This window comes from Pyrgilauda ruficollis, unplaced genomic scaffold, assembly GCF_017590135.1.
Source record: "Pyrgilauda ruficollis isolate IOZ18807 unplaced genomic scaffold, ASM1759013v1 scaffold30, whole genome shotgun sequence".
Lineage (NCBI taxonomy): Eukaryota > Metazoa > Chordata > Aves > Passeriformes > Passeridae > Pyrgilauda > Pyrgilauda ruficollis.
In genome coordinates, this window is record NW_024524378.1 from 5,561,787 (window position 1) to 5,577,734 (window position 15,948).

Sequence of the window (15,948 nt, forward strand, 5' to 3'; positions counted from 1 at the left end):
GGGGGTGCCCCGGGGCGCGGCATGGGGGGCGGGCGGCTGGGGTGCGGGCCGGGCCCGGCGCTGACCGCCTTCCCTCTCTGCCTCCTCCCAGCGCTGCAGAGATGCGAGGGGCGAAGAAGCGCCAGGCGCTGCCCGCCATCGTGCTCCTGCTGCTGGCCTCGGCCCCGCCGCCGCCGGGCGCCGAGGGCAGGGACGTGCCCGCCGCCGGAGCCGAGCGGGGGGCGCTCCTCGACATCCTCCTCCAAGCCCTGGGCGACGACGGCCGCCCGCTGCCGCCCCGCCCGCCGCGGAGGGACCGGGTGATCTCCCGGCGCTACAGCGGCGGCAGTGCCCCTCCGACAGACCCCCGCGCCGCCGCCGCCGCCGCCCCGCCGCCCCCCCGGCTCTTCGCCACCGCCCGGCACGGAGGTAAGAGACGCCGCGCTGCCCCGCGCAGGGAGCTCGGGGGTGCAGCCCCTCCGGATCCCGTCCCTGCCGCTCCCTCCGGCGGCCGAGCCCGACGGCTCCTTTGCCGGCGCATCCCGCTGCGGGAGGGAGCGGGCGAGCGGAAAGCGGGTCGGGGGATGCTCTCCCATCGCCCCGGGGCTGCCACGGCGGGTGCTCTGCCTTTGCTGAGTTCGAGCCCCGCTGAGGGCAGCACAGCCCAGCCCCGCTCCCCGGCTGGAGCTGTGGGGGTATCCGCGTCGGAAGGGAGGAGAGGGTCACTGGGACTTCGGCACCTTCAGCCGGGAAGTCAGCTGCGACCACCATTGATCTACAGCCCCTCAGAGCCAGCCTTCCAACTTCCCTATACTGCAGCACAGCACTGGGGGAGCCCCATTTCTCCCCAGTCTTAGGACGGCTGCTCTGATCTGCACAAAGAGGATAAATGACCGATCTGAGCGACACCCCTCTAGACATACTCCTTTAAACTTCCTCTTCAACTTTGCTGGTTCCCGTGTGATGCACTTCTCTAGTTTCGCAGGGCAGGTGCAGAGGGTCCAGACCGAGATGGGCATGGGGCTTATTTCATCTTTCAGAGGACGCTCAAACTGGGTCAGGGAGCACTGCAGCACTGACACGGGCCAGGCCTGGCAGGGACAGCAGGGACAGTTCAGGACCAAGCACAGCTGCCTGCTGATAGTCACAGTGTCCTTGGCCAGGAGACTGACACTTCTAGGCTTGATGTAGAGCCATGCAAAAGCATCTCCTCCTGGAGCAGAGCTGCCTGAGGGGTCTGTGTGAGTTAGGATGGTGCAGTGCTGCAAAAAAGGAGAATCTAGTGACTGTCCCTGCCTGTGGCCCATTAATATTTTTCTCTTGTCGTCTACCACAGACCTTGCTGGAGAAAAACCTAACTGAGGAAACCCAAGGAAGTTTGGTTTCTTAGGGATTTGTGTCCCTGGAGAGCGCCCTTGTGGCTGATGGCTGGTAATGGGTGAAGCTGAGATGCAGCCCTCCTAAAGTCTCAATGGTAGACTTATTCTTTTCTGTTCAGTAGCCTGTTTTAAATGAAAGGAAACTCCATTTTCGAAAAACTTGAAGTTGGGTGAAAAATGGAGAAGTTAATAGGTGAATAATTGATTGGTAGGGTGGCACTTGCGTAGGGAGATTGCTGCACGTTCTAAGGAAACTGGGATAAAATTTATCTATCAACAAGTAAACAATGCTCTGGCCATGGAAGCTTCTTAGCCTGATCTGCTCCAAGTATTGAACCGTACATCTGTAAGGGGGTGAATGTCCCAGTGAGCTTCCAGATATTCTTGCTTTTTCAGACCACAAAGTCTCTGGTAGTTATGGAAAGCCAGCCCAAACCAGACAGTCGCAGATTTGTGTGCTGACTGGAGAAGATGCTGCAGGTTATCAGCATGACTGGTCATAACTGTTTATTTGCTGTGGCTTGAATTCTTTATGTGCTGTGAACAAGACCACAGCCCAAGAAAAAAAGTAAAATGGTTTTTCAAGGCAGAGTACATGAAGTATTACATTCTTCTTTTCAAGAGAATGAAATATAAAGTAGTATAAACCTGAGAATTAGTCTCAGGTTTATACTTTGCAATAATTATTGCACAAATTACTATTATCAGGTGGTTTGAGGAAAAAATTCTGTTTTGTACAACAGCCTCTCACATTTGAGGTGTTTGCTCTTAACTAAATAATTCTATTTAACTATAGAAAGTAGAAATATTTCATAATATTTATGCAACTTTGAAGGGGAGTTTTCTTAAACCCATCAATATTATACACAGTAAGATAGTGTTTTCTGTTAGTTGTTACTTTTAGTAACTATGTTGTACACAAAAGGAACAGATGAAGATCCTTAGAGAAATTCTCCAGTTATCCCTGACATAGGTACAGTGTCCTAGGGCAGCCGCAAAGGCAGCTGTCTCTCCAGCCTAGAAAGAGCATTCTACAGTTTAAATAACAGTCCCATTTTTATATTCATCTCATTTTTTGTTACCAATACCAAGGATAAAAATTAGTACCTGTCATGATGGTATGTACTTGTTTTTTGGGATAGAGGACTGTGACAAGGTTTTTCTTACAAGTAATTAACTCTTTTTTATAACTCCTGTCACCAACACATTCATGGAAGCTTTTTACTCCAGCTGGTAGCACCTGATCATCAGCTGAACAGAACGGCTTATCTTAGCCTCAGACAGGAAAGTTGTTGCATTCAGTTGAGTAGTCAGCCAAGCATTTGAAACTGGAGTTATGTATTTTGATTGTAGCTGCTGAAAATCAAACCCAAGTGTCTGATTTAAAAGACAATTGAGCAGCTAATTACTTCTTTTGTTTGAAACAAAAAACATCCGGAATAGTGCTGTATACAGAACAGAGAATGCAAGACAAATAATTTCTGTGTGTTTTCTCTTTTCCTTTTTTTTTTTTTTTTTTTCTTTCTGAGATTGCTACTCTGTATTATCAATGAGTTGAATAGCAGGAGGAATTAAATGCGCTTCCTCTTCTGTTCTCTCATTCACTCACTCTCAGGACTCTCTCCAGCTTTAGTCTAGCCACTCACTGAGCTACAGCTCCACACTTATCTTTCTTTTATTTAATTCAGGGGCTTGGTTAATTATTTGTATAGTGAGACAGCTGACCTGGAGTACCACTGGGTGAATTCTAGGGGCAGCACAGGGCAAGTGGCTACAGCACATGTCCAGGGGTGAGGTTTGAGAGAGGATGGGACCTCCTCCTTAGATTGATGGGGTCCTGCTCATTTAACTTAGGCCATAATGGAAAACCTCAGCACCCTCAGGGCATCTTTGATGAGGCAGGAAAAGAAGAGTGAAACACTTGCCAGACATTGTACATGTACCACTCAGTTCAGATACATAAAGGGGATATGAAAGCAAGAGTGGTTTTGTTCTGTGGTACCCTATCTGGATGTGGCTCGCACGTGGTTCATGGACCGTTCCTTGGCCAGAGCTATGCCATGGGAATAAGAGTTGTGCTCTACTTCATGTGATTTTGTCACAGAGCAAAGTGGCAAGCCTTGAATAGAGTGGACACTTAAACCTGCTCAGCTGTGTGGGACAGTGTGATGCTGTGACCTGCCAGCAAAGAGCTCATTAGGTCGTTCTTGCCCCTTAATAACCAGGGTTATATTCCATGTCATGTGCTTCTTAACCCTTAGAAAATTTGTGTCATGGTTCTTGTATGACCCATGACACTTACATAGGCAATGGAAATACCAGTTTCACCAACACTTTAGCTGTCTTAACTTCTTATCTCTTTTATCCCTACATGTTCAAAAGTCTTACCTCACACAGATCTGTCCCTGTTTTTCTTGGTGACCTGATTAATGAGAATGAGCACTTACTCTGAACAGTACCTTTAGAAGAAATTCCAACTAACCAAAAAGCAATCTTCATATTTTCTACGATTCCTGGTAGGATGTGACTAAAAATACAAGTTGTTCCTTAGAGTTATTATATCCAGTAGGATTAAAATTTCTGTCATAACATCCCTTACTTGCCTGATTTCCATGAAGTTTTTATGCTTGAGTGTGATTTTATATTTTTCACTAAGAAGTGTCTTAAAGTTTTTTAATCTTAGTGATGAAAGCTCTTCAATGGGTAATCTTTTTTATAACTATCCCCTGCTTCTGGTGCATAACTGTGGTCAGCTTTTTTTATGAAGAAAACGTATTTTCACAAAGAGAAGATTCAGCTTCAGGTTATTTTTGGATGTCACGTCAGGGGAACTAGAATAGTTTGTCATTCTTCTTTGATTTTCTTTGTTACATTTATCCAAACATTTTCCTCAAAACCAGAATAGCTTCCATGTAATTAGATTTAAAGAATCTTGAGAAATAAAAATATCTGCTCTGACTATTCTTTCCTTACATATTGCCCACCACAGTGGAGAAAGGAGCTGTCTGAACAGTGTTAGGGGTCTGAAATTTCCCTTTTGTCCTGGGAGACCAACAAGACATTTTAAAACATTTTGAGTAGTCATTTTTCAAGCATGAAGGAATGAAGATAAATATTGCTCTGAGTTTATGGGTATGTTCAAATTAGCCTCCTGAGCATATCTACTTCAGATTTAGAATAACATATCAGAGAAGAGAATTTGGCCCTCAAAATATTTAAACTTTGAGGTTGCACTTACAAGTTCAGTTTTATGCCAAAATTTCTTACACATCAGCAGCAGAAAACTGTAAGTTGTCCTATGACATACTGCTAGTTTAATCATTATTCATCATGAATTAGATTTGAAAGATGTGTTTGAGGTTTGTTTTAGTTTATGGTTAAATCAAACCCGTGTATCCTATGTAAGGCATAGGAAGAGTTTTGTTCTTTTTCTTCACTTAAAAAAATCTCCCATAATTGTAGTGATAATTACAGCTGGAAGTCCCTAATTCTGAAAGACCTGCTGTGCCTAGTACTAAACTACTTCAGTGAATGTAATTACAGATCTTGAATAAAAAAAGGAGACCATTGAGGAATGTAAACTTGTCTCTAAGAAATTAAAATGTATGGTATAATAATACAGTGTTCTTTGCAATACTTAAGCCTCATCCAATTATTATTCTGGTTAATAATCTGGTTGGTTTTTTATTTCTTTTTTCTATTTTTCACTGTATTGTGTTAATAGGAATTGCTGGGCATTCAAAAACCTTAGAAGAAGATGGGAGTTAATAAAAATTACATTCTCCAAAATCACGTTTACCAAAATCACATTATCTTAGAAATTAACAAAATAGTGGATGAAAGTGGTTTAAAAGAAAAATAACTGTTACATTAAAAAAAATAGAAATAAATTCTTTTGATTTACAGTAATCATTCCTGATCCTGTAACTGACATTTTTGAATCAATTATTTTTACAGTAAAGTTGGTAGTTAGGCTTTTCTGAAACAAAACCAGACAAACATATTCTGCTTTTGAAAGATTAATATAATCCATATTCCAAATGGGTAAGGGACTCGTTTCTCTTTATTTTTAATGAGGTGGACATAATCTGGAGATAAATTCTAAGTTTGTATATTCCTGATCCAGTGATTAAAAGAAAATATATTCTCATAAGTTAGTAAATGTAATGAATCATCACATGCTGTTCCTCTCAGCTGAACATCTATATGGCAGTGTCCTTGGAACAGGGCAGCAGGCTTGAGTGCTGGGGGGAGTGAAGATCCCATAGGGCAATATGATTCCCAGGCCAGTGGTTCCAGTGGCTGTGAGGACCTCACCACACCATGAGGCAGAAATACAAACAGTCCCAGAGGGTTCAGTGGAAAGAACCATTATCTCTGCTTGCACCATGGTTAGGTGTCAGTTCCACCCCAAAAATACAAGTGGGCAGGACAGATTTTCATTTCCTTTGAAGAAAGGAAGACCCAAACACTGCAGAGATTGTATATTCCTTCAGTTCTGCACAGTGCTTGGACCAATCATGGTTATGATGGCTTTGAGATCTGTCACACCACTGCTACATTCCTGTCCCTGCCTGCTTGGGTTTTTAGGTGTATTGTGCAACATGACTTTTAAGAGCAATGCTCTGTGTTTGGCAAACACAACTGCCAGACAGTAGAGCCAGGCCACTGAACAAAAGGCGTCTGAAATCTAGGATGAAACAGAAGTCTTCTGTGTCATGGTGGAGAATATATGGGCCAGCCTTGAGAGCTGATGAGGGAGTGGGCAAAGATAAAACATAGTTGTTACATATATGGAGACCTAAAATATAGTGAAGTACCAGAGCAGTGCTTCAAATGGAGTGGTCTTCAAGGAGCTTTGCTCTCACTCCCGTTAATCCCAGTGAAGGGCACTCGATATCTGAGACGTTGTGCTGTCCTGGCACAAAAAGGGAGAAGCCTTCTTGAACTGCAGTACCCTGAGCAGCAAACATTTCAGAGTGCACTGTGCTGTCCCAGGAGCATGATAGGATGTCAGCATATGGAAAAGCTTTTCTGTTGAGCTATTGCTTTGATCAGTATGAGGAGATCTTCTGGGTTTTGTTTTAGTCCTATTTCTATTTTTATAAAAATTGTATTTAGCATGACAAGACACCCAATTACTAGTCTGGCCCCAGAAAAGTGAATGTCAGAATTGTCATTGTATTACACCAGGACTGGGTCTGAAGTACACCAGGACTTCTCCAATATGCAGCAAATTGAATAGCAAAGAAAACAGAAGTTTTGTTTCAAAGTAGATCATCAAAGCATGCATTACCATCTGTAATTCAGGAGCAGCATGAAATTTGTACTAGTCTAGCTTGACCCTGAGCCTGTGAGCAAAGTGAAGAGCTGATATATTTTGTGTGTTTTTTTTCTTTACATTATGCAAAATTTGATTTTTCTGCCAAGAAAGAATGGCAGGTCTCTGTGTTTTTGTGGTTTGTTATTTCAGGTGTTTGTCTGCCAGGGAAAGCCTCTGAGAGGTGGGAGAATGGCAGTGCACAGGTATAAGGCTTTGTAATACATTTATTGTTTGATAGACAGCCTCTAGTCTTGAAAGCACACTGCTTCAAGTGTAGAAATGATGTTGCTTTTAAAGTATGTATACAGGGAAAAAGATACAAAAAGAGAATTATACATACATCCATACATCTAGGCACACAGACTCCTCTTTTAATTAATAAGGTTTGAGGCCAATGTTCATGAGAATGATGTGGTGTTTTGGACCCATATGTGATTTAAGAGTTACCAATGGGAATTATAAAGGCTTATGTTTTCCGAAGTGCTTAACTCAGCGTAAAAGTAATTGCAAAGTAGTCAACACTGTGTAAAGCTGTAAGCAAAACTTCATAATCAGTGAGATGCCCAAGAAAGATGCACCATATACAAAAAGAGCCACTGAGAGGCTGCAGAGAGAAAGGGGTGACTGCTTCCATGCCTAAAGTATATGTAAGGCCACTGTCTGCGTTGAAATAATCTTATTCTTAAAAAAGATCTCTCCAAATGACTCAAAAGTAGTTTTTGGAGGGGGAACATATCCCCCTTATTCACACCTCTTTTCTAGAAAAAATAAATTTTTTGGAGGTTTATCTAGAGCATTTCACAGAAGTAAAAATACCCCCAATCTGAAATGGAACCTTATCCTATATTAGTTATTTGTAAGGCTTGTTTTAAAACATACCAAATAAGTACACTTTAATAGTAATGCTAAATATCTTCTTTTTCATTACATGCATTCAGATGACATGGTACTGAAAAAAGAAGAAAACAGCTCAGTTGTTTGCTTATGTTTGGTTTTGGTGGTTGATTGTTAGGCTTTTCTGTTCCATTTAAGGATGAGTGCTTCATTTTGTCACTTGTGAATTAGAGGTTACTACTCTTGTGTAAGTCCTAGAGGCTATTTACTCAAGTTTTGTGGGTTTTTAATGTCAGCCAATTGGAAAACAGTTGCTCTAGTGAGGGATTTAATTGACTATTGATTACATACTGAGGGCACAATTCTTTAGGTTATAAACAAGATTTAACACATGAAGGATCCAAGCATTTGGTTGATTAGTGGCCATTTTGATATTATCCTATGTTTTATTATGTCTGCTTGTGCAAAAAAATCATTGATGTGCAGATTTTACCAAAACAGGGCTTAAAAATGTGCTTGTTTAGTATAGGTTTTAACACCAGAGAAAAATGCTGTTTGGAGTTACAAATTGTGGTTACTTTTTGATCCTAATATTTTGTCTTTAAAGACAGAGTTAAAATGTATGTAGCCAAGCAAAAACCACTGATGGTAAAGGCACAATTTTGAATGCTAAGAATATTTAATTTTTTTTTTTTTTGTAGTAAGTTTCTTGTTATTTTTTAAAGTCTATCAAGTTTTTCTTTCTCAATTCCAGTAAGTTGGTTCAATTGCATTTTAGTACTTGTTATCTTACTACATGATTTGAAATCTGCGTCTTTGGCTTAAAGAAAAACATTTAAAGTTACATCAGCAAAACAATTATTGTCATGTTCCTTGCAGATTTTAGACAGCATCCTGTGTGACATAGCACAAATCTAATTAAGGCTTTGCTACTCAAATTATTTTCTCCTTTTTTTATCAAGCCTGTAAAATAAAGTGAAAAGCAAAATAAAACCCTAATGGAAAACAGTCAGACAATTTTTCTTCCTTAACCTGTGCTGTTTATGATGACTTTGAAATAAGTGTTAGAAAATGCATCCTTGTCAGTACATGTGGCAGTAGGGGATGTATGCCCTGGATTAGTAAAACCCTTAAATCCCATTGGATTAAAATAAGTAAGGAGATAGCTGTGATGTTATTACTCTAATCATGATAGAGTAATTACTTCTTAGTCTGTTAATCACATAGCATGCCTAACACATGGGAGACTTCTCTGCTGTCACAGAAATTTCAATTTAGGAAATTTAGGAAAAAGATTTTCAGAACTTGTCTTTTACACAGTAAACAAAGAGTTATGGCTGAAACATATTTAATAAGAGGGTTTCTTGTGGTCTTCAGGCCACAAAATCTTTTGGGTCAGAAGGCAATCTACAGCAGGCTAATTGCTTGCATTTGATACTATGCACCTAAAGTCTGAATGGACCTCTTGGTCAGTAGTAAATCAGCCAAGTACCACAATTTGGGCTTCCCAGTATTATACGATCAAATACCAGGTTTGTATATGAAGATAATGTATACAGATTTCCCCTTTTATTCAGTACCAAGTCACTTTTCCAGATATCAGGCAACTTTCATTCTTTCATAGAAGGGATTACTACAAAATAAATAATTTGAGTGGATAGGACTGGCAAGGATACAGCAAATTTACACTCAGATCTACTTCTCATGAACAGGGTGGCTTTACATTACCTACATGATGGAGTCACTCCATGCATGGATGTGTGATTCAGCTGCATGGGAATATGGAGGATCACTTGTGTAAGATGCAGTCAGGGCTTTAAAAATCCTTGAAACAAATCCAAACTACACATTTATACTGAAGTCTACTGTCCCAGAACTGAGCAGCACCTCCAGAAAAGCCATCTTTACTCTTGGCTGGGATAGCTGTTTGTTTCCTGTCAGAACAAGGAGTGAGAGAAGGAGAAAATCTGGAAATTAAGTATTACAAATATGTTAAGAGTTATCTTAGAATGAATAGAAAACTTCTCCAGTATTAAGAGGAGCACTTTCTCTGCAGTTATACTCTATCTCAGAATGCCAGGATATTATAACAGTGACAGTGGTATTAAAAAATCAGGGAAATGTTAAAGGTGCCCAGACAGAAACTATGTAAAGTGTTTTCTGCTTTTTTTATTTAAGGTTAGCTCTTTCTGCTCAGCACCTTTTGGCCCACTGAAATGTATGTTTGCATGTATATTGCACCTGTTTATGAAGATCAAACCTCCAATATTAGTATGTCTAAGTGGCTCACCATCTTTGATTCGTTTAAATGTAATTCTCACATAAAATATTCTGATTTTAGTTATGCTTTATAAGCAGTCTCCTTATGTAACTATGATAGGGTAAAATTACCCTAGTTTGAGTATAAACCTGACATATGATCCCTGGGAACATCTTTAAAGTATTAGTTAGAATAAAGTATCTATAATGGAGAAATGGTGTATTATTAATCCATCTGTGATAGTTCTGTATCTGTTCTAATTCAGAAAGAAATAGAAACATTTCTAAAATAAGCACAGGAAATGTAAAGTACAGTTAAACATTACCATTTGCACAGCAATCAACCTGGAGCCTATTCATATTTAGAAAAAAGAGCAGGGTCTAATTAAGCTCTGGCAAACTCGATTCTATTTCCTTTCACACCAACAGAGTTTGCCGGTGTTTGTCAGTGCTGAGTTTGGCTTGCATGCAGTTAAGCACATGTCATCAGTTTTCATTCAGTCGATTCAACTAGTTCATATATTGCTTTTGATGTATTGCAGCTGTTCTTGTGTTTAATTTATGCAAATATTCCAGAATCTACATTTATTAGCAGCCATGACAGCTAAAACAGAGTGCTTCGCATAGAGTCCTGCAGAATTGCACAAAGTGAATTTCCTCTTAATACTTACAGATGTGTAATGTCTGTATCTTATTTTAAGAGTGGTTTTGCCTTCAGTCAGGAGCCCTCCAATAACTTTGCAGGCATAATTTGTAGTCTCTGGTTTCATCTGAAATATCACCTGAAATATCTTGATTGTTTAGTGATTCTGAGTAGCTAATAGAGGAATTAATGAAAATTGTTGTCTGTTACGGAAAAAAAGAATTTTTTTCAGTAGATCAATTTCAATTCTATAGAATTAAATAGGGAAAGATAGCTTCAGTAAATAATGCCTTGAATAGTTTGACCAGTCTTTTCTATATGCCTTATTATTTTCAGTGAATTGTCCATTTGTAAGTTTAATGAATAATTAGCATTGTAATACATCTTTCCTCTTGGAAAGGGGGAAGTACATATTCACAGCTTATTATTCAAAACAGCAAGGGTTTCATAATACCCTACATTTTCTCATTTTAATTGTTTGAGGAATATGCCATCCTGTTTATTAATTTTTTTTTTAAAGAGGGATCTTTTGCTTAAACTCATACATCAGATCTGTAATAGTTTTGAGGTTTTTTTATTTACTCTTCAAAAGAAATTTGTATTTTAGTGTTACATGTTCACATCTCTGGCAGAGGAGAAAAGAAAAGAGATGAAGTATGCACAGAGTGCTTATCTGTACATATGTGGTGCTGTTTCAGAGTCACATAATACAAAGTATAGTTAAATAACTTTTTATATTTCCAATGAAAATTTAACAGAATTTGCATAATACAAAGTATAGTTGTTAAATAACTTTTTATATTTCCAATGAAAATTTAACAGAATTTGTTAACCTAGATCTTTATCTTTTCTAGTTTTAACTGTTTTCTAAAGTGATCGCTAATAGTAATAGCAGAAAAGTAACCATATACTCTACAATTGGCTTATTTCTTGATCCCACAGCATTTTCTGATGGAAACAGGGATTTGCTGAGAGGGAAAAAAAAAGAAATCCATCCTTCTTAATGTTCTTTTGCCAAGCTAATATAAGGGTCTCCACAGGCAAGGATTAACTAATACAAATATGCTTTCTGAGCAGCTATTGAAGAATTACTAATAAACATAATTACAGCTGAGTTCAAGATATCCAACCTTGTAAATATATCCTGGTATAATTTCATTACGCTTGGCTGAAGCCCTAGAAGAAGCCAATGCCTCAATCTCTTTGTTCAAGTCTTAATGAATTATTGGAAAGTGGCTGATTAAAAAGCATTGAATCAGAAGAGGCTGCTGCATTCTAAATGTTGCTCTCTTTGATGTTGTTTACCTCCCAAGTTGACTAATTTCCTTGGCCAAAAATCTCTGCACATGAAGGTCTGAGCCTACTTTTTTGGACCATTATATTGTGTATGGAAGATAAATGTGGTAGGTAGCTGTAAGTGTTCATTGGAACTCACACCTTAGAATAGAATTCTTCCCAGAAGTGGGGCACAACTATATGGTAGCTAAAGGGGATACAATGAAATAAGTGAGATACCCAACCAGACCTTTAATTTCTTCTTAGAAACCACACTTTCCATACTTATTCTTTTTTTTTTTTTTTTAATTCCTTCTGTGTGGTAAACCTGTTTGCTACCAGTTTCCAGTTCCCTCTGAAATGGACGACTCTTCAGCTGCCCAAGGCAGAGTCTATAATGTGGAAATATCTATTTGTGACACTGAAATCACTGTGAGGCACTAGGGAAGAGCTGTGGCCCACACTATGTACCAGCATATACTTGTGGAGAGCTCCAGGTTTAAGTTAGTCAAAAAAGAGCACAGGCAAAAGGGATTAGGATGTGAGTGCATCTTGAGATTGGACTCAGATCCTTGACAGTCTGAACGTATTCAAAGGTGTGGATGAAGTTTGAATAATTGGTGGTCCCTTCACAATGTCTTAGCATTGTTCCACTACTTCTGACAGCACACATAGGAGTGTGTGCTCCTCTGTGAGCATTCACATTTCCCAGCAGATCAGTTCCACACTACATTGTTGCTTAAAGTAGACTCAGGTAAGTGCAGTGTTAAACTGCATCCTGATTTTTTTTAATCTCCATTAAACTAGTCTCACCTAAAGTTATTCTCATTGCATGCATCCCGTACAATAACACAGAAGGAGTCATAAGGTTCCCCAGTCAGGCAATGGTTGACAAACGCTCTATTCGGATTGTGTGGAATTTTTCAGTTGAATCTGTCTTCGCACTCTGCTCTCTTAGAGTGGAGGTGGGGGTTAAGAGGTTGGCATGCTTTGACTGAGGGTCTTTAGGGATGACCTTGCACTATGATTAAATTATTAAGCATGGCCTGCACAGATGAAAGTGACCCAGAGTGCAGGGGTTTAGAGCTTCTGAGGGATCTCACTGGTAACACACCTTGGAAGGATCCTCTGTTGTATGTCCTCTGAAATACCACAGAAGCACCACAGCAGACTCTGCTTTTACCTCAGTCACAATAGCCTAAGGATTATTTCAAATTAACCATACAGGTTTAATTTGAAGAGGCAAGTACACAGGCTAAGGATATTTGAAGCATGGTAATGAGGAATGTAGCCCTAGTAGGCCTAGTAATTTATGCTTTCTTGTAAGAGTATGGTAAAGATTCACAGGGTGGAATAGAGGAGGAAATACCATGAAAGCTGATTTTGCCAGGTGGGTAAAGAGTTATTCATGCTGGTAGAATCTCCAGCTGGGAAAATCCATGGTTTTTATAGACACTGTGCCCCCAGAACAGAAAAAAGGGTTGGCTCAGAAGAGAGAATCTGGCTCAAAGAACTTAAAATAAATATCAGATGTCAGAGCTGTGACTTAATTGTTTAGCTAAGTACATCATGTGAATTACACACAGATTGAGGACCTGGTTTTGCTCCTGTTGAAATCAAGGAGAACAGAATCAGGGCATACTCTCCTTCCAGCATTTTTCAGTCCTCAAAAATGTGTTCTTTGAGAGTACACCAGCTCCTAGATTAATTGTACCAGCCGGGAATCCAGAGAGCTGCTTCTGCACGACTGCTTTGTGGTTTATTGCTGTAAACATAACTAAGACTCTAAACAGAACCTATTTTCTTTGTTGCTCTTGGTTTTTATTCCAACAAAAGCAATGGATTCTGTCACTAAGCACAGCAATTGGAAATCCCGATTCAGACAGTGGTCTTTGACGGTTGCCAATCTCAAGAGATTCACTTATTGAGGTGTACACTTATTTTCCTTCCTTTGAAATCCCAATTCAGACAGTGGTCTTTGATGGTTGCCAATCTCAAGAGGTGTACACTTATTTTCCTTCCTTTATTGTAATCTTGCATTACAGCTCTTCCAGTCTTGGAATTAGACCTGTACCCCACTCAAAGACATTAGATTATCAATATCCTCTTGGGAAACTGTAGTTTTGAAAGACTTATAACTTCATAGAGATTTTTTTTCTTGTAATAAACATCTAAGAGATGTTTGTTACTTTTATGAATAAAAGGAGAATTTTTTTTTAATCACACCACTTTTAACCTTACACTAATGAATGCCTACTTTAGTATTTTTAAATGCTCTATTAAAAATTTTTAAAAAAACAAACAAAACCATATTTAATCATGAAGGCCTTATAGGAGTGAGGAAAATACCCAAAGAAGGACATTAGCACCTGAAAACTTGAAAGGAATTTTTAGTTACCAAAATTAAATTACCTGGAGCTGACTGACAATCTTACATTCAGGAAGAACGGGATTGTTTTGGGAGAAGGCTTCACATGTACAATTGAAACACATTTCCATTATGTGGCCAAGATCCTTCACATAGTACTAGTGACAAGGTGAAATACTGGTAGACGTGTGACAGAAAAAAAAAATATTTGGAATCTTCTACAGCCAATTTGTAGACTGACATATTTTTGTACAAATTCTGTCTGGATGATGAATGACTTGGTACAGCATGTAACTGATACATCATAAAGGAACAGAGCATAGAGAAATTATTTAGTATCATATTTGTAGACATACTTGGAAGATGTTGTGGGAAATACTCTGATTTAGATAGGGCAGTTCTTATGTGCTGGTTTCTGCATTCATTCTGCAGCTAGGGCTCTGCTTCTTCAAGTTCATGATGACGATAATACCATTACAGCAGTTTTTAACCAGAACTGAGCCGTGATTTCTTTTTCTGAGAAATAGAAGTATAGTGTCTAAGCACTTAGTGAGCAATTATGTTTCCTTCATAAATGGTGAATTAATCAAAGAAAAATCAAATTTTGAGAGGAAGAGGAGGAACATAATATTCCCACTGTTGAAAAATGTGAATAGTTCACAGCAGGAGAAACAATCCTCCCCATTCCCAGTCCACCTATCCTGACACTTCAGACACTATTAAATGTTTCTTTTGTAGCTTGAGTGAGTTAGCTCCCTCCAGCTTCAGGTTATGTCCTTCCCACAGTCCAGAGCCCAGTCTTGGAGGAGCCAACTTTAGGGATAATCTGTTGCCCTTAAGAGGATGTTGAACTGGTGGCTGGCAAGCCCTTTGAGGCCGTAAATAGTCATTGCTGTGCTGAGGTGGGAAGGCCTCCCTGGAATTACTGTTCATGCCATTAGTTGTCTTCATAGCAGCGCTTGCTAACTATTCCTGTCACTCTCTGCTCCCACTCGGAGCTCAGCAGAGTCCAGACAAGGTACAGAGGCCAAGCAGAACGCAAGGGAGGGGAGAATGCAAAGGCCAATGGCCTGGCAAGAGTAGGACAGGGAGAGGGAAGAGTGGGGGAAGCATCTGTCTGGGTCCTTGCCATGGATGTGAACAGATCTGTATCATCCTCCTCTGACTGCAAGTCAACCTTTTCTGCTCCTAAGGCTACTGCAGTGCCTTAGTTAAATATAGTTGTCCTCCATAGCTTCTGAAGGACTGAAGCTTGGTGTGAGTAAAGGTAGGAAGGTGTTTTATATCCATTGAAAGTGCTCCAAGTGATAACAAGATGAACTCCAAATACTCCTATGCCTGTTTCACCCATTTTTGTTCTCTTACATCTGGATGAATTTTCCAGTCTCTGCCCTTGCTCTGTCATATGTGCTTTTACTTTTGAATGATATTGTGATGTGGATCCCAGAGAATGGGAAACAGAGAGTACATGAACAGTTGTGGTATCTCAAATATGGTCCTAGGAGTTTAAGTCAGAAAGCTGGGAAAGAATAGGACTCCTGTATTCTTTCCAGTTAGCAGCATATAAAATGAAAAAGCAAAGTCAAGTAAAATCAGTATGTGTTTGTTTTGTTTACTCTTACTGATCTGATTTTGTGAAAGCTTTTATTGAAAAATTGATTTCACCTGAAACATAGGAAAACCTGGAGATGAAAGTTTGTCGCAAAGGACTTTGTCACTTCTCCTTCCTGCAGAGAAGGTTTTCCCCAGTCCATCCTGCATTGTGCTGGGGATGGACTGTGCATGCAAGCCTGCCATGATCCTGGCTGCAATAGCACAGCATCCCTGGCTGGGGCAATGTGCTCTCTGTATGTCCTGTAATGTTTAATAGAGAGGTACAAGGATTACA

At 39.8% G+C, this 15,948-nt stretch overlaps 1 protein-coding gene across 1 annotated transcript in view; it reads left to right on the forward strand.

Moving 5' to 3' along the window:
- Positions 1–101: 101 nt before the first annotated feature.
- Positions 102–15,948, forward strand: part of ALKAL1 (ALK and LTK ligand 1) — a 35,133-nt gene continuing 19,286 nt past the window's right edge. Inside the window, exon 1 of the mRNA XM_041473791.1 lies at positions 102–408. Coding sequence (XP_041329725.1) covers positions 102–408 — 307 coding nt within the window. The remainder of the gene's footprint in view (positions 409–15,948) is intronic.